General features: G+C 33.0%; 1 protein-coding gene and 1 long non-coding RNA gene across 3 annotated transcripts in view; both read right to left on the bottom strand.

The window, feature by feature from the left end:
- The window catches only part of LOC125056246, a 30,034-nt gene extending 23,042 nt beyond the window's left edge, over positions 1-6,992 (bottom strand). The window contains exon 1 of the long non-coding RNA XR_007118027.1: positions 6,814-6,992. This is a non-coding gene — a long non-coding RNA (uncharacterized LOC125056246). The remainder of the gene's footprint in view (positions 1-6,813) is intronic.
- Positions 6,993-10,079: 3,087 nt separating this feature from the next.
- Positions 10,080-25,351, bottom strand: part of LOC125055929 (kynurenine formamidase) — a 28,681-nt gene continuing 13,409 nt past the window's right edge. The window contains exons 1-5 of one of the 2 annotated variants that reach the window (XM_047658687.1): positions 21,375-21,555; positions 20,979-21,111; positions 16,810-16,911; positions 12,016-12,229; positions 10,080-10,669 (exon numbers count right to left, since the gene is read on the bottom strand). In XM_047658687.1, coding sequence (XP_047514643.1) covers positions 10,210-10,669; positions 12,016-12,229; positions 16,810-16,911; positions 20,979-21,111; positions 21,375-21,446 — 981 coding nt within the window. In that variant the 5' untranslated portion in view covers positions 21,447-21,555 and the 3' untranslated portion in view covers positions 10,080-10,209. Of the gene's footprint in view, positions 10,670-12,015; positions 12,230-16,809; positions 16,912-20,978; positions 21,112-21,374; positions 21,556-25,351 lie in introns of those variants that run through there. The other variant, XM_047658688.1, reaches the window with a different exon arrangement.

Below are 25,351 nucleotides of genomic sequence, written 5' to 3'. Positions count from 1 at the left end.
ATTATTATTATCACGATGCTAGTTAATTAAGCAATTTACGCTTAATCGACTGGATATATTTACATAATCATATCTTCGTGTTTAGCTTCTCGATAATCAATAGAACCTTAATTACGCTTCAATATACGTGTCCTTAGTCAAAACAATTTGAATGTAAAATCCACAGCCACATCAGATGTCAAGTGATTTAAATTTTTTGTCAATTCGGGTATAGTTAGCTCAGAATACAAGATTCAAAGTCGTGACTTAGCGCTTAGTGTGACAATTTTTACAAACGTGATGGATTTTGTCATCACCATCACGTCATTACGGCAGAAATAACTCAGAATACGGTACGGCCGCCTTGCGAAATCAAAACTAAGTAAATACAAAAATATAAACAATATTCTTAACCTACATAGTAATAATAATAATTATAAATTGATTGGCAACATTTCCTTGTATCGCGATACAATCTCGTTAAGTGAGGTAAGCAACACCTGCCCTGCGATTCTGTAACTCACTTTTCGAACTTACACAGCGGTTTTCACAGCGGCGGTCGCGCTTAAATCAGTCGTAAAACAGTCATTTTACGATTTGGCATTCTGATAAACAATAAACTACAAGGAGGGACCTTATTAGAATGCTAAATCATAAAATGACTGCTTCACGGCTGATTTGAGCGCGGCCGCCGATGCGAAAACCGCTGTGTGAGTTCGAAAAGTGAGTTACAGAATCGCAAGGCTGGTCTAGGGTCACCGATACTATCTACCAGGCGTCAACTTAAATCTATAAGTAGCGCCTGTGCACTTCTCCCTTGTGCACTGTGAACAAGAGTCTCTACCGCATGAGGAACAAAATCAAAGTTGGATATTTGAGCAGTTTATTATTTTCCGCCTGCTCTGCGGCCGCACCAGCTTTTATGCTCGTCCGAGGGCGTTGAGACGGGGCTAACGTGTGCACACAAGTAGCATCCCATACCAAAACCCGTCCCATTCTCCAAGGATGAAATACATCATCTACAGGAAAAACTACATTTGTAGCTTTGTTTTTATGGAAAATAAAGAAACAGAAAATGTCAAATATAAAAGGTATATTCTGAAAATTTGGTCATAACTAAAACCTGTGCGTATGTTATATTAGAATTCGATTATATGTAGCTTGTTTGTCCACTTTTTTGGGAAACTAATCTCGATGGTCTTCCACAGCGGCTTCCAAATCGGCTTCTATTGAAGGTCTTGTATACGACCTCGAACAAATTCCTCCTAATCCAACCTATTCCATTTTTAAAGGCTGACAATGCAGATACTAGGTTGTAGACCACTGCCTCTTGGAAACAAAAAATGCGTTGGGTATGTCTTAATTACCATCAGAAGCATCATTGCAAAGGCGAAGGAAGCTGGAATGTCGTGGAGTAAAATTAAGAAAGCTGCCCAGGACCGATCAGGCTGGTCTTCTACGCTGTATGCCTTCTACCCCGCCTGGGGAGCATAGGTCCTTAAGTCAATTGAGTCAACGCAGTGTTGTAGTGTCCGTAGTCTTGTTGGCCTATCATATAAAAAAAATATTATACTATTCATGAAAGTTAGTCTACTGAACTTATTTTTATGTACGAGTTCGTAGGTATACAATTTCTAAAAAAATTAATTGACAAGTATTTGAAGTTTGCTTACATGAATAAGTATATACAAAAAGGTAGTAATAATGATATATCTCTATTTTGTGAAACGTGAATATCAAGTTAACATTTGTTGAAGGTGAGCGTTCCGTAACTGCACTGCATTGTAGCAATTTGCTAATGCTATGAACAAAGGGTTAGCTATATAATGTAAAGGAAAACAAATTAAACTTTCAACGACCTAAAGAAACAATTAATTTTAAAGAGTACCTAATTACCAAATAAAATTTAAAACTCTATAGCAATTTATTGCTTTATTTGCGACTAATTTGAAGCTTCAAGAAGGCATCTACTTGCCTTAAATATTAAACGAAACTGTAGGAGGATGCGTACTCGTTAAGAAGTTCGAGGACTTTTAAACGTAATTTATTAAATTATTCCATCTTACACTTTTAAGTTCATAAAAATTATTCTATTATTTTTCTCAGTACACGATAATTATCAATATCTTTTTTTCAATCTTCTACATAAGTATTACGCAGTTAAATAGAAATTCTTTAGCGGATATATAGACGTGAATTTATTTCTTCGGTCTACCTTTGCTGAATTTTTGAATTGCTGAATTGTAACTAATACTTAAATCAGAGGCGCTACAACCTTTTTTTAGGCACGGGCCTCAGATTTCTGTATCTGATCATTTGTTAATCTAATAGGCAAGTAGGTGATCAGCCTCTTGTGCCCGACACGCCGTCGATGTTTTCGGTCTAAGGCAAGCCGGTTTTCTCACGATGTTTTCCTTCACCGGTCGAGCAAATGTTAAATGCGGACATAGAAAGAAATGACATTGGTGCACAGCCGGGGATCGAACCTAAGACCTTAGGGATGAGAGTCGCACGCTGAAGCCAACACTGCTGTAAGCTGTATTATTTAATTTTTATTTTACTAAGGTTTATGCTATAGTTTCTGTGTACATAATTTTGATTTTACAGGCGAACAAACAACAAATAATTTTCTTCCATGTGTCGATAAAAGAAATCTTTAGGTAAACAGTAAACAATTCTTATAAAAGTTTTTGAAGGATGCACGAATAAATGAAGTGTAAAATATACCATCAAAGAAAATAGAAAGGCTTTGACAATACTTGTAATGTTGGATAATGCTTTGGTAAAGACCGACGCCATTTAGGGAAAATGGATGTATTGTCTAACCTGGACTTGAACAAAAGTACACATTAGTAACAATTTTGCCTTTGTGATTTATCATCGTTTTCATAATGCCTCTTATTTTTACTTATTTGGCAGGTGGAAGCAAGAGTTTGGCGGCTAGTGACAATTGATAAAATGGTACAGTTTCGTTGGATGCAGAAGATATATAACGTAAAAAAATTGCCTTTATAGCACTAAACAGAGATTGTTTATCCTTTAAGAGATTAAATCATAAGTATTGATTAGTTTATTTATGGAAAAGGCTATGAGTATCGCTGCCAGCGTAGGATGGTAAACAAATTTTTATATTGTAGATTCCCGATATGTAGGCTATAACTGACTATATATCGACATTAGTGAGCATCTACACATCATTAGACACATTAGGTAAGTCTACAGGCGACGGAAGCACTTGTAACACAAAAAATCCAATTGACAAATGTGTTATGGTTTTTTAAGCTATTAAAAAACATTCAATCAATGATCAATATCATCAAAACATCAAGTTTAATCTAAGAACATTTCGCTTTGAAATGCTATAATTTTGCTAATGACTGATGTAAATAAAGCCCAATTTACCAGCGAAAAGCATTATGTGTTACCAGTGTTCATTAATCAAATTTTTGTCATTCCTCTAATAATTTATTGCAGCCGTTAAAATGTGCTAATTGCCGACCGTAGAATTTGGTAATTACGGTTTTTCGCATTATTAATTTGAAGAGGCGATTCCAGAGGTATAATGCGAATATCTTTGAATTTTTTTTTTTAATGGCTCTGGCACGTTTTGTGCATTAGCCAGCGTCAAGTATAGGATTTTTTATAAATCGTGCTTGTCTTTAGAAATTCGACCGTGTCCTCCATGTACGATTTAGGCACTCGCCCGGTACCGCACAACCCTCCCAAAGGCCGAGAACAAATTTAAATTAAATTAAAACTTGCCCTCGAACCGGGAATCGAACCCGATACCCCTCACCTAGCTGCCACTTAATAAGACCGCTAGGCTATGAGGCTTTGAATTAGTATTTTTTGTATTATGGCAATAGTTTTAACTTTATACCAGTTTCAAGTACAACGGTTCTGAAACTACACGGGAGAAAAAATTTACAGAGACATCAAAAGGAAATAAAGGGATAAGCTAGGTGAAAACAAAATATGTACATAAACATATTACGGAAACGGAACATGAAGTTATTGTAAGGAATTCAGAAAGGAGGTGCGGTCATATTGGGAACAAGAAAAGAAAATATGGTCGAGGTCACCAATATCTTCTCCACACTCACAAATATTAGTATCAACAATACGAAGCCTTGCTAAATGATGAGGTGTACATACATGTCCTAAACGCATCCTGGAAATTATAGAAGTGAAAATTTTAGAACTTTTAACCTCAAAGAACCATGGTTTACTGGGGAACCTGAGTTGAATGCTGCTTCCCACACATCATTCCATGACTCCCAAAGATGGGTTTTGGTAAGAGCAGTTAAATCATGCCAATAATTAATGTATGGGACTATGTCTCCATCCTTTATAGCTTCTTTGGCAAGCTCATCGCCTTTCTCGTTTTCTTTAATCCCACAGTGACTTGGAATCCATGCAAATATAACGGTGTAATTTTTTTGAGAACATATTAAAAGCTTATCACGTATTTCGCAAATAATAGGATAACAGAGTTTCATTTGTTTCATTTCAATAAAGGAAATTTTTCAATAGTTTTTGAGTTTGAAAATATGATTGTTCTTTTAGATTTTAATAAAATAACTAGTTCTAAAGCTTTTAAAAGAGCAAAACACTCTCCAGTAAAACCGAGGATTCAGGAGGAAGTTTAATCTTTTGTATTATTTTAAAGTTGCCAATGAACTAGACCAACTCCAACACAATAAATGGTATTTTTCTTTCATAGAGATTCAAAATTGGATCTATACTAATAATGATTAATAATAGAGCGACACTTTATGGTATCTGTTTTGTTAATTTATTATCGATTAATCTTGATTGTTCTTAAGTCTTTGCCTTACGTCATGGTTTCATGGTGGCGTTTTCCTTCGCTATATGCGTAGGTAAGTGTTAATTACGCACTTAGAAATGAAATTTATCATGGATTCATATATAAATAAAACTGAATGGCAAAATATCTTTCTAAGCTCAAAACTCGAAGACAGCTCGGACCAGACCAGACCAGACCAATTCGATTTTTAAAATTTATTCTTTGAATTCTGAGGAAGGTTTTTATGGAAAGAAACTTTGGTTTTAATTAGTACTTAGGTTTTTAACCTGGAAAAGCGAGCATAGACAAATGACAATGAGCATAGATAAAAAAATAGTGAAAAAGTATTTTATCAAGTTTATTCATTTAAATAGCAAGGTGGCATGAGACAGCGAAAGAACATTTATCAGTTATTTCGAACTTTGTGTGTATATGAACAACTCCGTTTTTGTGCATGTGCAAAAACTGAACATTTTCGTAAATTTTTTATAACTACACCTGTGTAATTTTATTGATGTATTCCATATAATTAAGATATATATATTGATATAAGATTACTATAAAACGGCAATTTCGTACTTTAACTCGAAATGTACACAATTTCTTACGATATCTATCTCGTTTGTCTAAACATATTAAAATAGCGTTATTTTAAAATTGTCGAAAAAAGTATTATAAAAATAATACTAATTTCACTAAAAAAATATAAATATAATTATGACGATTTTTGTTTTTTGTTTGGAACGAATAAACTCAAGATTTTAAACGATTTAAAAATTTAGTTTTCCATTATAATGCTAAGTACTATTTAAGAAAATGAAGAATCAGCTGTAGGAAGTCGGGTAGGCCGCTACTATTTGATAAAAGAACAGAGGTATAACATCTAACTTTAGTAGAAATGTAGGTATATATAGTAATTACTGGGTATATATATACCTACTATCTATATAACAATATGTATTGTGAACTTCAATAAAACAATAGAATGCGGTCACCTGTTATAATAAGATAAAAAGATCAATACAATTAAAATATAATGTTTCAATCTAGGCTTTTGTTTATATTTTCGTCGATTTGCTGCTTTCATATTTACATTTGGAAACATTTGTTTTTTTTATGTTTACAATTATACAGAGATACTGCAATAGATGATATTTGATTTTGATTTCATTGTCTCAGGGCCTCCCAATAATATCAAAATACTTGTACTAAAAAATAAAAATTAGTTATTTTTTATATTAAATATACAAATAATTCGAACTGTCAATATCGTTTATTATATGTTTTAATTAATTTTTATGGGAGTACCTGCGGAAGTATAGCAGAGAAGTAGATTACCATTGCCATACCATTTGACCAGTCTGTATCTATATATCTCTTTATTACTAGACCCAACTATCTAACGGAAATGATACGAATATAATTCTGTTCCGTGTACGCGAAAAGTACAGTTTTAAAACCTATCATAATTCCTATAAAAAAGAGTATTTAAAAATTATGAATGGCAACCAAAGACATCGAAATCAATGGTATGTTCTAGGTCAAAGGCTTTTAACAGTTTTAAAAAGTTCATGTCATTAGTATACTGATTCATCAATTGTAAGTCGACATAGTGACCTTGTCATGATTCACGAACAAAGCTTTTGTGGATAATTCTTCGGCAGCATATACTCGATTTCAAATTCTAGGAATTTGGTAAAAGGAAATATGTATAAACAAATATACGCTAATGCCAAATTTGTTTACCAAACCATTTATTTAGTTTTAATTTTATTTTTATGTATAATTAACTAGTAATTATAAATTAATATATATTGTACATACCGCGAAGTTTAAAAGTAATAATATTATATGAAAATCTGCAATTATTATACCAAACAATAATATATTTATTTATCTCAATTATTATGTCTCAGATTGATCAGAATTTTTAATTTGAATTAAGTTGTAATTATAAAAATGTATAGAAAACTTTTACACAACGAGTATTCATTGCATTCAAGTTTTAGTAAATTTCTACGGCTTACCTTGGAATTTGAAATTTAAGCACAAACTAAAACTTCGATAATAACTTTAAACTCTTAAAACTAACACTACATACAGCCTTTACGGCTTCTCAAATCTGGAGGTCTAAGTTACAAGTTGCGTAGCGTTTGTCGAGCAGAAAGCTCATGATGTCCGCCACCGAGGAACGCGCGCTACGCTCTGAGACTTGCCGCCCGCCCAACTTACTTGCGATAACTTTGTTCGAGCTACGAATTCATACCGTTGCGTTTTACGACTCCCCGCCCGCCCTACGTATTGTTACAACGTTTGTTCTAAGTTCTTCAGCTTCACTTTCTCGCTTCAAGTCTCCAAATTAATTTCCGACTTGCAATTTATTTGTTAGGGTAGAAGGTTGATAGTTTAGTGCCATTATTTGTAACGCTGAATGAAACGAGTTAATTGGTGATTAATTTACTTCAATAAATTCATTTAAAGAAGTGTATTTGTCTTGAATTCGTAGTTTCAGGTCTCGCCTTTGATTGTAACTCTAATGAGCTATATCTTGAAATTGCGCATAGCGGAAAAATTTAATTGGTGAACGCTTTTTGGTTTAATGTAATGGTTTAATCATATATAAATTGCTAGAAATAATTTGAGTCTATTCTATATAAAATTAACATTTTTAACAACAGGCACCAAACGAAAAAGAGTCTCACCTAAATTAAGTGACCGCCCATGGATACTCACACTCGCAAGTGCGTTGCCGACCTTTGAAGTATACAGAACGTAAAGAGTTAAGATTATTACAGACTTAGATTCACACGTATTAACGTGCTTGATTCGATCAATGTATACTTGTACATTCTTATTTTAAAAGCCTTTAATGTGTAGTACGAAATATTTTTTATCACCGTTATTCATAAATAAATAAATTAACCTGTATGTAAAAAAGACAGATAGTACTTTTGATACATTACTTACATTTGATCACTGATTTTTCTCTAATTTATATGATAATTTCTCTTGTTTTCCTTTTGTAGTTATTAAGGTAGCCGTTGGTGGGAAGATGAGAGTATTATTTATATAGTAGAATAAAGTGCTCGCTTTTCTCAAAAAAATAATTTACTTTTAGCATATTTTTCGACGCCTTCCGATCTACAAATAACTTATATAGCTATGAGATAAAAACGAAATTTTACTTTTATACATTACAGTTTTACAGTAATTTTAAAATGTGCGTAAAAAATATTTTAAGTTTTATCCACCTGTTTTTTAAATATATTTCCTTTTAAACTCCGGTATATTTAATAATGTATTTAATATAAATTTGGACGCTGTATTTCTGCATGTATTGAGTTGAAAGCGCAAGTCGTGCCTCAGCATAAATTCACACAGGACTTATTTAATTTCCATTAAGAGATGTAAAAGTGTTTTCGTTCGAAACAAAGAAATTTCTTGAGTAAATAGTATTGTTTTGGCTTCGATTGATATCTTTAATAAAATATATAAAATGCGAAAGTAAAATAGGGATTTTTGAATAATATTAAACGCTTGCACATGAAATTTTCTAACTTTCTTTTATAATAAAATCCCGTCTGAAAGCTTTTTCCTAACATTTCGTCTTGTTTTTAATAAAGCTTTTCATTACTAGAACGAAAAATTCAATAATAGCCCTACATGTGTTAGTGTATATACATAAAAATCCTCTTTCAGTCTTAAGATTCTTTTACCAAATCTTTAGATATATGTATAGTTAATACAATATTTATTGCCAAATCTTTCATCTCAGCAGTATGCAAAAAAATAGATAGCTATTAAATTTTCTCCACACACCCCCATGACTTAAAATAATCAGTGGCGCTACAACCTTTTTAGGTCTGGGCCTCAGATTTCTCCCGGTTTCCTCACAATGTTTTCATTCACCGTTTGAACGAATGTTGCGCACATAGAAATAAACTCAATTTGTGCACAGCTGGGAATCGAACTTCAGGATGAGAGTCACACGCTGAAGCTAGGCCAACACTGCTCCACTACCCCCATTCTTTTAATTAAATAAGATTTTTGATTTAAAGCCTGTGCAGTCTTCCTATACATAACAATAATTGTATCGTATTGATAGAAAAGGCTGTACACCTTATGATAAGACTCATATATACTATTATAATATATGTCTGTCCATCGAGACTTCAAATCTCGGAAAGCCACTGGGTAAGTCTCAAAATACCCTTTGGTAATCGCTCAGTGTCTCCTCGGAGAACAATCTATAATCGGCGTGGAGTAGTTTAAAGGAAAAGTTTCATCTTAAACTACAGACGGTAGCTAGAAATATATTCCCTTGCCATGTCTCATACAGACAACATTATTCCGCTTCAATGACTGTCAAATCCCTTTCAGAACTTTGTGGGTTCACTCAAACGGATATTAGATGCAAAAACTTTGCTCTGTCCCTTTTGATCGAGGGTTGAAATCTTGAAAGGTAATTAGGTAAAAAACGGCCTGCTGTCCCAACAATGCCTATTTTGAGCTTGGTCGTGTGAATTTGTTCCAATTACCTAGCTAAATTGGGAAGATTTTTATCACGAAATCGAAATTTATTGGTTAAAGCGTATGCTAAAGTTTCTGGCCTTTTGGGATAGAAAGAAAGTCGGGTGAATGTAATTTTTTTTATTCGTTTGTTTTTTTACTGTTTAAAGAGATTAATTTTTGCTGCGGTTTTTAAAAAGATTGGCTCGGACTTTATGTCGGCCGTACGTTTGATTTCCAGTGGTGCACATTTTAGTTTAGTAAACAGAGGAGGCTCATCACAGGCCTAAATGGAACAATAATTTCTATATAAACCATGGTGGATAAATAAGAGACGTTTTCTTTAAATATATTTAATAACTATGTACAACAATTTTTTTCTTATTAATGGCAGCTTTATTACAATAAATTCGAAATCTTATTTAAACTATATAAAATATTAAAATATATCTGAAATATACATGAGACTTATTAATTTATAAAATATTATAACTAGCGGATCTACATTCAATTTATTTCATACTTAAAATTCACGTATTTCGCACTTAGTTACGGCTCCAGTGAGGTGGTTAATTCATGTCTAGACTCAAGAGGCTGGAAGCTTATGCATTACCAACTCAACATGAAATGCTTAGTGAGGGCTTATAACTACAATAGTAATTCCGATACCAACATTGCGTTTTACTACCACATCATTCGTAGTTAGCAACATCACGCTACGGATATTTAAACAACTGCATAGAAATTCGGTTTCGTTAATCAATGGTGTCACAGTTTTTTGATTCAGCCAATACAAGTTTAACAGAATAACCCTGCCGCAAATCCTTAGTGGAGTCATAACCTTCTGCTATTCAGTTCCTACATTAACGTATAAAATGTAGAGTACTAAAAATACATTGTAACAAACATACACATTATAAATGTTTACGAACGTCATGCACCATCAAGTTCTTTAGATAATTGTCATTGTTAGCGAAACACTCGACAATGTCGAAATGGTCCATGTCGTCTTTTATTTCCAAGTACATATTTTGCATAAGGCAAGTGTTATGTAGCAGTTCAAAGAACTCTCTCGATTGTTTCTTGAACGTCGGGCTATCGTTTTGACCCGCCAAAATGAATACTCTAACCCTTCGCACTTGCAAATGTACGAAACAGTCGAATTGGGGAGAGAGGGGTACAGCCCACTCAGCAGGTAATTGAACGGCGTCATTGATTGAGGTGTGTACTAGCTCTCGTAAATCGTACACCCCCGAAATGAGAAAAGCTCCCTGTAGACGCTGCGTGCCTGGCGTGTTGTCAAGGAAGTCGGCGTTCGCTAACAACTTGGCGACCAGGTGTGCACCAGCTGAGTGTCCGGCGAAATATACGCCTCTGAAATTAACACAAAACTTTTAATTTACAGTTTATATTATGTTATACAGGGTGGCCAAAAAGTCGTGGATCAAACGCAAATAGGGGATAGATGAGGTCATCAGCGGCAAAAAATTGTTCTACGGGAAGTCTCTAAGGTCAACCCCTGCAGAGTTATGATTTATTTTGGTTTTTATATGAAAATTGTCTTTTTTTACTAATTCTTATTAAAATTCGAAAAAATCTACATCCTTGTATCTTTTTCATAATATCCACTAGATTGGTACTGATGAGTTCTTGCGTTAGACATACTATTTATAGTTGTTTATTGAGTGTATTGAAGATAATATTAAGTTACACGATATAAATTTTGGCCACCCTGTATAATGGATGTTATAAGAAACAAGAAATATTATTGCTATACCTAGATTTTGTTGATAGCGTATGCAGTAAATAAATATAAAAAAACCTACTTTTTATTTTTACGTAAGTTCTTTAGCTACATAGCTTAGTTAGTTATAATAGCTAGATACAAAAATAAAAATACTATATATTTAAATATAGTTACTAATCCACATGAGAGTTTTTGAATTAATCTGTAAAATATACTCTATGGACAATCAAGTGATTTATGTGATCTGTGGTATTGGCGCCAAAACAAACAGGCTTTAAACCAAGCCGAATTATGAATATTCATTTTTAATGCGCAGTATATCGCTTGGTGTGCTTAGTGGCTTTTGTGGCATTATAATATAGACCCTTTTATTATATTAAATAGTAGATAGTCTCATTACATAGGTGTCTATATAATGAGACTATCTACTTATATTTAAATTAAGTAGGTATAGTCATATAACATTTACTTTTTAATAGTTGCTTTTAAATTTGTTTTATTTACCATAATATTGATTCAGTGAAGTAAAATAATTATAATAAAAGATTATATTATTGACTAGGAAACGACTACTAGTATGATTACTATAATAGTCGAGTAAATAAGTAGACTATAACGTTAAAAAAATATAAAGTTTTCTGTAAAAGTGAGGTTGAGGGGGTACGGTTTTTACATTCTTATAAGTGATCCATAAAAGTATGTTGATAAAGTTTTTTGCCAAACTATAATTGGCAGGCGTTAGCGTTTTAACAATAGCAATAAAAATTGTGGCCATACAATATTTGGCCGCATCATGAAAGGTCAAATCTGTGATCAACGTTTCAAAAACCTGTGGCGCTAAAACCCTTTGTCTGGGTTTCTTATGAACCTGACACGCGCCTTCGTTTTTTTGGTTACACATGCCGGTTTCCTCACCATGTTTTCGTCCAACACGACATATATAGGTTACATTTATAATATCAGATTAACATACCTTGACCCCATCTTTTCGGCGTATTCGAAGACGAATTTTGCGGCTTTTTGTATTTGGTGAATTATTTCTGGTAACGTAGCTGCAGGACACAGATCATAACCAACAACTATGGTCTTGATTCTGGAATTGTATAACGGGAGCGCTGGATATCTAGAAATTTCTCTGGATAACTCCTGCCAGTAACCACCATGTATGAAGACTAGTATTGGCGCATCTGCAAGTATAAACATAAATTTGATTTTGTGTACGCTTGTAGGTCGCTCTAGGGTCTTAGACGAAATTAATTCGTGGCTGGCATAACCCATAGCCGCTATTCGAAATAGTGGGTCACGTGATCAAGCGTAAATTAATATCAGTGACTGATTATACTACATAGTATAGACTACTTCTGTGCAAGAGCCTTTCAGCTCTTACTTGCAGTAAAATAATTGTATCTTGTCGTCCTTTAAGACTTAAACAATAGGTAAGAGTGTTTATTGTTGAGAATTACCATCTCCGTTAGTGGTTAACGTTTATATCGTATAATCGGCGGTCTTTAATTCCTTTATTAGTCAAGAAATAATACTCGATAATTTGACCCCGTAGGTGCCGATAACTTAGCTTTACAAGAGGGTAGAACTTTCAAACAACAATAGGCAAGCCTGCGATGGAAAATATTAATTTAGTTTAATTTCGCATATACTCAAAAACACAAGTGTTAATCAGATAGCCTGTTAATATGATAGTAACATCTTTTCATTAGAACTGCTGGATCATGGAAATCTTGAAACTTGATAAGATTTGGAGTGATGTGTAGTTTTATGTCACGAGAATGAAATCGTTTCATTACACAAAAAAGGGTGCGTGTACTTATGTAAGCGCGTAAGAAGTTATACTTCTTTGTCTTTCTTTTTTTTTTTAAATATAAAATAATTATTAATAAATATTTAACGTTAATAATTTAATAATATTTAATTTTTAGTATATTATTCATTCAATTTAATAACTAGGTATGTTTCATTACCCTACCTAAGTAACAATAGAGCTTTGTGCATTGCTAAATTTCTTTGAAAAAATAATTAAAACTCCTTTATTTGTTTAAAAGGTACTACAAAGTTCATTATGATCATTCAAAATTCTTGGCATAGCTGCTAACTTCACGCATATTCTATTTCTTTTTACTTGTAGATTGTCTTATTCCCATCTCGCTCGCGCACGCTCGGCTCCCGGCTGGTTTAAAAAGAATTCGTTAGTGGGCAACTTCATACTGATAATTTTGTGTCACGGTGCGTGCGCATCGTAAAATTTCACTCTCATCAATTTTTCATAACGCCTAAAGAAGTATAACTTCAAAAACAACAATCGATAAAACGTAATTAAATAAAGTAAATATAGGAATAAAATTCCATACAATTCCCACATTATCAGACTTTTCGATTGTTTGGCCAAACATTTCTACCTAATTACTCAGCAAATATTACAACAAGTTAGTGCATTAGTACTATCATATTATATTAGTTTGTCAGCAACGTGGTCGCGAAACTCAAGACATTTAGGAAGAGACTGTGGATTCCACTAAGTAATACGTCAAATGTAATGTCATACATCGCATGTCAAATGGTTTTTCTCACACTGAGCCATGATTCTGAATCTGAGGGTTGCATTCGAACCCTGGTTGTGCCGAATGGATTGTTTGCATTAGTTAGTACCTCGTACGGTCACTGGACCCATCATGAAGCATAGAAGACCAATCAGCTGTTTGCCGAAAATAAAAATGATAAAAAGCACATAGAACAATCCGATGCCAAAAACAATTTGCATGTGGAACTCTTTAAACGCCATTAACTCAGGACAAGTATTACTAAAACAACCTCGCTATGCCCTTTAAACAGATTTTTATTCTCTAAGGTAAGTGTAAAAAAAATTCACTACAAAATAATAAAGTACTTAATATAAAAGTATTTTATCTATTTATCACTGATAATTTCCATCAGTCATAAATCATCGTATCGAAAAAAACAAATATTCTATAATCATTTAAGCCGTAAACCATGTTTATCAAAACAATTATAAACGTTATTTGTCGTATATTTTAAAATCTTATAGAAAACCATAGTTATAGAATAACTCCGCAACAAAATTGTATCGTATTGTTCATGTCGGGTGTTAAATTAACGCCGGCGAAACCATGATAAACACGTAAGTATTATACGCTAACCCAATAGAATCACTTTCGAATCAATTATTTACAAAGAAATACGATCGTTGAAGCAAATAATTTCCAAGTGTATAAATAACTTACGTAATTTATAGGTAATTAGCGAAATTAATCGAATTAAACGGTACAAATCCTTCAAAGCTGTGACGCAAGAGATTTTTAACACGAATGCATTTCAAGTATGAACAATCAAGTAATAACATGTTAAATGTACTTGGAAATCGTTTAACAATCAAATCTACATAATCGCAAAAATAACGAACTGATTCTAATTATTCTTTTAGTAGCTAGCTAATAAATTATGATAGATAATATTGAAGTAAAAAAATAAAACCAGCCTTCTAGGTCTCTGATAAAAAAAAAGAAATCTGGGCCTCAGATTTCAGTTTCCGTTTCGTGATCTTTTATTGTTCTTAATAGACAAGTAATACGCCGTCGACTTTTTTGGGTCTAAAGCGTGCCAGATTGTGAGGAAATCCTCACGATGTTTTCCTTCACCGAACGTTCGAGTATTTAATACGAACATAGACAGCGTTGGATGAAAGTCGCACGCTGAACTTACAAGGCCAACCTTGCTCTCCTTGATTGTATTGAAGAACCTAGGTTATTCCAAACCCATACATCTAATAATGTAAATCTGAAAAGTTTGAACGCGCAAATCTTCTGATTCAAACTAAAATAAATCTTATATTTCTTGTTAAATAATGCATTATTGCGGAATTCGTATTGTAATATAGGCTGATTTAGTTATAAGAAAATTGCGCCATGATTTGAATTTCTTAGATCTCTATTAATAGATTATTATAGAACAGCGGCTGGAGGCTTATCTGATGTTAAGTGATAGTAAAGATGGAAACTCTCAATGCGTGCGTGCAGTTTAAGAATTGGCACGCTTACCTTTTCTTATGAAAATAATATCTTCGAAATACTTCCGCAACGTTATAATTATTATGTACAGGTGGGAACTGACCAAAGTTACGAGGTGTAATGTAGCATTCGCATCGAGCGTGTAACGCATCGAGCATGTTACGCTGTGTTCTAAAATCGGCGTAACATGCTCGTCAAAACTCTGTGCTCCTGGCTCCACTTTCGCCGCCAGTGTTCACGAGATGGCCGACAGCAAGGACGTGTTGATATCTTTCATTCTATTTAATTATTGTTTCATTCAAATTAAGAAGAAGAAAAAATGTTACTGGACATCAAACTTATTTAAAAACACAGGCGTATGAGGTGGTTTGTTATTGATTGCAATATTAAAAAACCAAATGATTACTGGACAGTAAAAAATCATAATCATGATCACTCTCGACGTGCGACGCGTGCTGACTGAACCGCGTAGCAGTCAAAGGATTCGCAAAAAAACCCACAGCCTGGTGGAGCACTCAAAGCGAGCATCGAGCGGCTCGTTGCTCGCCGGTTTCCCCGTAACACGACGTACTGACTGCACGAATGCTCGCTGTGTAACGTGTTACATTACACCTCGTAACTTTGGTCAGTTTTGACACATAAAGGTGGGAACTGACCAAAGTTACGATGTGTAATGTAGCATTCGCATCGAGCGTGTAACGCATCGAGCATGTTACGCTGTGTTTTAAAATCGGCGTAACATGCTCGTCAAACGTCTGTGCTCCGCTTTCGCCGCCAGTGTTCACGAGATGGCCGACAGCGAGGACGCGTTGGTATCTTTGATTCTACTTAATTATTGTTTCATACAAATTATGAAGAAGAAAAAACGTTACTGGACATTAAACTTATTTAAAAACAGAGGCGTATGTGGTGGTTTGTCATTGATAGCAACTTTGAAAAACCAAATGATTACTGGACAGTATAAAAACTTTGTACGCATGTCTCCGATCGATTTTGAAGAACTGTTGAATTTATTTGCTCTGGATGAGCTGGGTTCCACAACACTTCCTCTTTTATAGAAAAATACAGAGATTTTTCTTTGTCCCACTCCATGTTTGATTGATTGATTGATTGACGTGTGATTACTCGCTACGCGCGTGCGCTCGGGACGACTTTTGACAAAGAGCGTACTGACCGAACCGCGTAACACTCAAAGGATTCGCCAAAAAACCGACAGCCGGGTGGAGCACTCAAAGCGAGCAACGAGCCGCTAGTTTCCCCGTAACACGACGTACTGACTGCACGAATGCTCGCTGTGTAACATTACATTACATGTTACATTACACCTCGTAACTTTGGTCAGTTCCCACCTTAATATGGTACAAAAATTGTGTTATTCTTCAACTGGTGTGTACTGTTTTTATTATATTTACATTGCCACGTCAATTATTTGAACAGGTTATGAAAAGCGATTAAAATGCTAATAAGCGTAATAATTAATATCAGGTAATGTTTGATTGTGTGGATGTATTATTAGTTAATAACTTTATTCTCATTATCCAATGCCAATTTTATTTTAATGCGAACTTATTTATTATACCAATTGCTCGTTGCTATCGGACAGCACTCAGCAGTTATATAGCAGCATACGTAATCTCATAAATAAATTTTAAGGCCTTCAATTTACAGAACATATTTTTACGCCGTCTACGTTATAGGATTGTAAAACTAATGAAGCATGAAAATCTTACCGTCTGGAAGATCTGTGCCCAAAATGTCCAGTTTTTGCCCCAACGTTGACCCGTACTCGATCTCCAATTTATGTGGTACATTGTTGACAGCCGTCTCGCTTGCTGAAATGTTAAAATGATTCGTTATATATTCACTAATAAGTCCAGTGAAAAGTCTTAATAATTTATTCATAAATTCATAGGTAACACAATGTACACTTCTGAACGTCAATAAAAAAATACATATTAAATGCTAACTGCTTCTAACTTTACATTTACTGCCAGTTCTCAAATCAAGGGGGAAGAAGGAACGATAAGAACTGGCAATCAACTTTCCGCCACTTATTTTAATCGCCAAGTTTATTGTTTTACATTTACATTTATATATTAATACCCTGATAAAAACTTAATAAATCTAATAACACCGTACTTTTTTATATATATTGATGTCGTTTAAAAAACTGTAGTACATCACTTTGTTGTATTGTTAATAGTTGCCGACAGAATAGTTGTAGAGTACGCGACATAACAGTAAATAGTAGTTTCACATTGTTTCACATATCGAAAATATCAATCGAATGCCTAATTTATATTCAAATATTCTATAGTCTATGTTCATCAAGGATTATATAGGATTCTAATGGTTCAAATCCGTCTAGTAGTTTTGGAGTCTTTGCAATGTAATAAAACAATCAAATTTTTCCACTATATAATATTAGCGTAGATAAATGTATATATCATACTATTAATAAGAATAATATTTATTTAACTATAATATTTTTTTAGAAATTAGGAAATTTATAGCATTCATCTAAAGATGTTTTGTATGCTACCTAATTCATTATTTGATTTAGCAAGTCGTACTTACGTCTTTCCGGGGTAATAGTAACTGAATGACATGAAAAACTATGACTAAACCATTGATTGGTTTAGCTGGCACAGATTATAGAACTCTACTTGGTATTGGTACTTTGTAATAAGTCGATAAATGCCATTTGCAATTTAAACATTATCTATTTTATTGTTTTTACTTTTAATGACCCATTACAAGTTGCTACTAAATGTGTTATAATATTATTTTCACAATGGAGTCCCTTGTGTTATGCATTGTTTGAGCTGTTTATTATATCTATCTATATATAATTTTTAAATTAATTTGTTTATTCAGAGACATTCAATTAAATCACAACATTAAATCTGTCGCAGTTGACGTAATGCGGAAGTTTTAATCGAATATAATTAAAACAAAAAGTTGAAAGTCTCGGACACATTTTGCGTCATCAACCTATACCTTTAGATTTGATATTAAAGGGAAAATACGTGCAGGTATAGAAACATACTTGCCGAATATATAATGATAGCTAATATACCCAGTTTAACTTACTTTTGCTATCGAAGACTCAAAACTTTAATAAAAATACAGGTTTCAACCTGCTGCATGTATTCGAAACGATCAGCCTTCATCATGATAACTGAACCATACAAACGATATTTGAAACATCTTGCTTAGGGAAAACTATTAGATACTATAATATAAAACACAGCATGTTCTTACGCTTAATAATAAATTTACTTTAATTAATACCACTTGCAGTTATTCGGCATCTTATTAAAAGTATAAAATTTGAATTTCAGACCTTTAATGTTCGTTTAAAGCATTATTCAATTCTTATTGAAACCGGTCCAATCCAAGGCAAGTAATTATAGTATCAAGATATATTTTGTCACGTGTTATCGATTCAAGCGTACAAACTGCGTAAGACACATCTACGCAGTTAGGTTGTGTTATGAAGGTTGGTTTGTAATAAATTTGAACCTACATGCGTCTGAGACGAAAGTCATTTACTGTAGTGATATCACAGGTTATCAGTCAATAAATATTATACAGTTTAATATGGTCACAGTGAATCACTCTTGCAAGAGGTATTTATTTCCGGCTATCATTTGCATAAGTAGTTCTGAGTACTTTCTTAACATAAAAAAAACCTGTGTCAACGTTCGTGCGTTATACAGTAGAACGATGGGGTTTAATTCAGGCATTCAAAGATTTAAGTTTAGAGCTGGTGCTTTTCTAGCTCAACGAAGAAGTTACGCAATACAACGAGGCAATGCTGCCAGTATAAAAGGTACACTGCCACAGAAACACTGCCGTAGAAAGAACATTTTAAATTATTTTAGTGTGGTAGTTATTTTTTCACATTATCATGTACAGCTTAGGACAGATGATTTTATGTATCAAATTAAGTATTAATTATAAAATACAAATAAATTTCAACCTATATTTTTTTGGTACGATATTTTCAATGACAACTGCAGTATGCTTCAAACATGTAGAAATATGTATACGGATGTAGAAAACAATGTGTTAACATTGTGATTGTGTCAAATTTGATATATTTTTATGGAGCATACAATTAAAACAAAACCTCATGGGCATTAAAAAAATGTAGCGGCAAATGCGACCGTGGCCTTCATAATAAACATATTTATGATGAGAAACCATAGCAAATGTAATATAATCTGATAAAGTGATACCAATAAAACCACATTGTAATATACAACAAAATTCTTTACCCCATGTAAGGTGATATAAAGGAAATACATAACAAGCCACACTGAGCATCAGTTGTATCATTTTTCATATTATTATTATTTATTATCGATATTTGCAAACAAGTTGTTTGAATACGTATTTATTTTTTAAGGAAAAACCAAGGTTTGTTGTTTATGTTAACGTAAAATTGTAAAAACCGTTAGATTGTAATCTATCGGTTATCGGTTATCGGTATTCGGTAGATTGTACTACACTAACTTAGTTATCATTCAAACTTCTTTGGTCAATTACAGATTAATTTTACTTCCCAACAATTTCATATAACTACCGAATAATAATACGTTAAATTGCAAGCAGTATGTTGAGTTGACAATCTTTCGACAGTTTACAATCTCGCGAGATAGATTACAATCTAACGGTTTTTACAATTTTACGGTGACATTTATACTGCTCAGGGGCCACTTATGCCGCTTAGTCCTGGGTCTGTTTTCCATAATTTGAGTTAGGCTACTGCGTATGGAATGATGAATGTGAAGGAATGAATGGTAAAGGAATGTCTATTCCATACAACATTTAACGAAATGTGCAACTTAAAAATATATACGTTAGTTTCAATTAATTATATTTATTTTTAGTAACTTAGCCTAATTTAGCCCTGTTTTTAAATCTTATATACTGTAACGGGTAGAAGATGTTGCTAGTGATGGGTTGAATTTAATTATTAGATTGCTATCTTTATGTAGGTATTGTCTTCGGAGTAACAATGTTTTCTGTACCAATAAATATAATAAACGTATTATCGCAGGTGACAGAAATACATCTGTATTTACATTTCCATATATTTAATTACATATCATTTCTTCATCATTCATCATTATTTCCTTGTACTCTTCTGCGTCAAATGTCGTTGTTTTATATGATGTAGTTCGTGAACATGTTACTTTATGGAAAAATCACGGCCAAATTTACTAAAAAAATACCGTGTTTTTAACAATCGTTAAGATCCACACTGGGCCACTTATCAGATCAACATGCCTGATTCTAGAAACTCAGATTCTGATAAAAAATTTATATAAAGTTTCACGCTAAAGTGTGTAGAAAATCGATTGATAAACAAATTGCTCATTTTAATACTAAGGTATTGGCATTGATAAAATCTTAAACTATTTTCCTCTTGCTTATAATGCCAAAGGATGCATCTAATTCAAGACGGAATGAAATAATAACTTCCTACTTTGTTCGATGAACTAAATGTTTTTTTTTGTTCACAAAGCCAACAGAGTGAATTAACACGATAAATTAATATAAAATATGCCTGGCTTGGTGTATTTATAGACTGAACAAATATTTCAGTAAAAAAATAGAAAAAAAAAACAATTACACTAATTATAATTACATTATATTGTGGCTTCCTTTTCCGAAATCGTGTTATATTTGTACGTGTTATTTATAGAATACTTTATTAATGAATTAACGCGCATGGAGTGCGACCCACAGCGAAACTATAACGTCTTTAGAAAGTCAATGGGGCACTTATATCTCGATAATAACACTTTAATAGCATAGTTTTCTTTTTGCTTCAATTTCTTTAAGATATTAATTGCACATCTTAGAAAAGACTATAGTTTATCTTTACCTGCAGTAACAAAGGCAACGTGGTGGTGTAGAACTTCTTGCGCGGAATTAAATCTGGTCGACCACCTGCTTGAAGAATACTCCTTCTCCAGATCCATATCTTCAAAAATAAGCGCCATTTTCTTTTCTTCAACCTTTAGAACAAATATCAACAATTAAACAGCGCAAAGTAACTAACAAGTAATTTCAAAGGAAAATTATTAAAATATACAATAAAATTGTTTGATGTTTAAAAAGTGCGGTCAATCAATGTACCTACTCGTAGTGGACATCTGTGCAGACGGTGTTAAATACGACTATTTATACTCTGAAATTGTATTTAAAAAAAAAATAGTTTTTGGTAAATCCTAAACATTTATTCAAAATTTATTTTATACATGCTTTAAAGTTGCCAAACCTTTTTTTGTTTCGGCCTCGAAGTAACAATCCATTTATAGAATATTTTAAACATAAATATAATTTTTCGCATTTTCACTTAAACCACAGATAACTAAAACACTAAACACGATAATAACTACGTAACACGAAGAAGGTACAATAATATCATTTGCAAAGACATAAAATAATCTAATCTACGTTGAATTGTTTCGGCTGTGGTAGACAAAATGTAAATTTATTGTGGAAATTTAAGACTGGTTTGTATGAAAATTTGATGATTCCAAATCATTGCGTAAAACTGCGTAGGCTTTTTATAATACTACTGACCCGTTCCGATTTCACTTGACGAACATATGTTGCTTGTAACTCACGACTTAGATAGTTATCATTTTACTGTTTGTTATTATTGCTTGTTTGGTATTATATAGTCTCTTATTAACATAAAAAAAAATCCGACAATTGTTTTTGTTTTTTAATTTTGTTTGGTATTGTTTGTTTATTATTTATTAACAAAATATTTGTATTTCAAACGGCACAGCGTTTATAGATACGTTACGTTATGTTACGCCCTGGTTACGTTTATAGATAAAAAAAGATTAAAATAATCGCTTATATAAGTTTACATTTAAACTTGTAATCTATTTATGTTCCTATATGTAGTACCTAATACCTATGCATAAGCGCATTCACAAAATACCCTCTATTTAGACATAATTAGTTTTTTGAAGATGTTCAGGGCATGCACATTTAACAGTATCAAGCAACCTATTGAATAAATGTGCGTCCTCGTAAGTAATAACCCTCTTTCCATAGTTCGCCTCACCTGGGTTAAGCCAAACTAACTAGCTACCACTGGGCAAGCAAAACTATGACTTTATACAATTTAGACATTGTTTTAACTACGTATATACATATTTATAAATAACGCATGCTTATAAAATACAAGATTAACAAATTTTAGACCCATACATATCAATTATGTTAGAACAAAGATATTATTTTCACTACGTATATATTACTTAAATATTATACACGGATCTTTTTTTAAATTACTTATTAATTACGATCCCATCGGAATTTAATTAATATATAATATTTTTATGAGTAGTTTTATTTATACTTTAATTTGATTTTTATGCTAAGCTATTTTTGTTCCATTTTGCAAATAGCTAAATGACTGCATTTAGTTATTTGGTAACTTTATATTGTATCTTTATCCGTGGAGGTTTATATACTTTCCGCCATGTGGCAATGTACACATTGCTATACATTTTTGTCATATGGAAGTCATACTTAGTAGACTTCATAGAGATCATGAACTTCTAAGGTATCCCTTATTTAAAATAAACTTTTATTACTTGTAACGTTACTTTTGTGTATCTTGCGTGTATCTTCACGAGATCATCTGCTATACAATGTAATGCACATCTTAGTACGAGTACTGACAGTTTAAAAATAACTATATTAAGTATCGAACTACTCCAGTTAACTACATAGATAATTTAATCATAACAAAGGGTATCAATGAATTTATAGGACTTATTAAAGTCACGTATGTACAATAGATAAATCAATTAACAGCATTGTTATCAGGTTGTTGACATTAATTGCAAATCTATTAAGTTTTTATTACTTTCGATACTAATGCTGTTGCTACAAGAAACCCTTATAGTATAACAAAACGCTACAGGAGACTTACCTGATGTTAAGTGATATTATGCCAGAGGGCTCGCGAGTACGTTGCTGGCCTTTTAAGAATTGGTACGCTCTCTTTTGAATTAACTTTGTTCGGAAATACTTCTGTGGGCAACTAGAGCCACATAGTGGTGGTGCGCGGCAGAAGTTGCCATAACAACGCTCAGTTTTGGAACGACGGACCACGAGGTGGTTCGGGTGGAATTAATGGAGTAAATCTTCAGCTAATTATTATGTGCTTAGTGGAAATAGGAATTCTGATCGATGCAAAGCAAATCCTACGTCTGTCAACGGGTCGCTTATACCTTTATTCTATATATTAAGCGCTAAGTGCTCTCGGCAACCCTCATGAAAAGGGTGTACCTTACACCTTGCATTGTGATATTAAATTTAATTAAGGGACCTTTATAATTGTCCGTTGAACTAACAAAATGTTTAGCTATTTATTAATTAATTTAATATAGGTTTAACAGATCACCATATTAACTTACGTTGCTAATCATAGGTGCTTTGCACTATAAGGTATAGATGCAGATCCAATTACAAGCTGACTTATCTTGCGTTAATAACGTTGTCTTTCCGCGGATTCGCGGCGGACTGACCAAATCTTTCCAGCCGAACCTTGACTAAGCGAGTCACTCATTCGCTTCATATATATAATAGGTATTTGAACCTTTTTGGTTGTATATTGCTTTTTGTTGTTCTATCTCGGGCTTTGTATAGTTGGTAGTATAAGTGGAAATACTGGTAAGCTATTTGGTTAAATAAATAAGTGTTTCCTGTGTTGCGAAGTGTCACTCTAGTGAATTAAGCCGTAAGGTGATATAATATATCGTATAGACTTCCTAGACGAATGGACTGTCCAACAAAATTATTTATTTCGAAGCATTTGTTACTGAATTTAGATCGATTAAATGCTGTCATTTTCATGACGGCCGTCATAGAGGTGATAAACATTAGTTCAACGTTTTTGCGTGTAGCGGTGCCCATATTTAATTAAAACAATGAGTGGAAACGTGAATTGGAAGAGCGAAAATGATTGTTTTTTTTTTATTATGTTAAAAAGTAAGACGGCCGTTATTAACAACCGTAACAATGACGGCCGTTAGTTTACGGCACCGCTTTTCTAGAAAATCTAAGCTTTAGTTAGACAGTCCGTGTCAGAAAAATAATTTTATTACATATTGGAAATGGATGGAGAAAATTCTTCTACTGCGAGTGAAATATTGCCTGTAAATCGCGGCATCATTGCCAAGAACACTTGAAACAGAATTTGCAATATTGCATGTTTCATTGTGATATATATGTATAAATGTACTCTAAATGCGCGAAAAACAATAAATTTGTATATCGTATTATTTCTGGGTCAAAACTTTTAAATCAGCTATTTTTAGATTGGGAAAAAAAATTATTCAGTTACATTCAATGCATAATATTAATGCACCTAGAATCTACATATAAAAAAGAGTTTATGTATCGCACATATATTACAGCGATATAGCAGCTTTTTAAATGCTAAATATACCTGTCGAACTAGTAAACATAACAAACAATTGTATTTGACCGATTAAAAACAAACGAAGAACTATGTATAGCTCCATTATAATGTAGATACATAGGTTGATAAGTAGTCATAAAATAATATACTGATTGACTTTTGACACCAACTTCCAAAAACCACGTTGATGATTTAAAAGGGTGACGGAGAGTTCATTACTTGTCCGAGAGGCAGTAAATGTAAATTTATAAGAAGTAATTTACTAACATAAGCGTTCATTGCGTTACCTATATGCATTAATGATTTATTGATTTATAATTTATGAATCGATGTTTTTTTCTCTTCGGTAAACATATGGTTATAAGTGCGTGTCACGTTAAATCTTGTATTTTATTTTTCTTAAGTACCAATGTATCAGTGTGCCAAGCGTTGGCAAGCTTTTAAGCTGCCTAAATAAATAATTTGATACACCAAAAACATACGTTGTTGCACCTGTATAAAACCAGCTCAATATCTAATGAAATAGAAATTTTACATGGATTTAAAAGCAAAGTAATTTAATAGTTAAGTTACCTTACGATCTATTTGAGGTAGATGCTTGAATGAATACAAAACCAGTTTAAACTGGTTGTACTTGTGAGAAACAGCGCCAGTATACTGTTCCTGACATTTTTACATGCAAGATGTACTTCTCTCAGTATCCGTAGTGCCTGATGTCGTAACTTTGCGACCGTGCGGACTACAACTCATTTAAAATGGGATCGCTATTTGAAGTTACAGAATAAGGGACCTGTTGTGTGACA

This window comes from Pieris napi, chromosome 14, assembly GCF_905475465.1.
Source record: "Pieris napi chromosome 14, ilPieNapi1.2, whole genome shotgun sequence".
Classification (NCBI taxonomy): domain Eukaryota; kingdom Metazoa; phylum Arthropoda; class Insecta; order Lepidoptera; family Pieridae; genus Pieris; species Pieris napi.
Note: the sequence above shows the minus strand (reverse complement) of the source record. Positions and strands in the feature narration are given on the sequence as shown.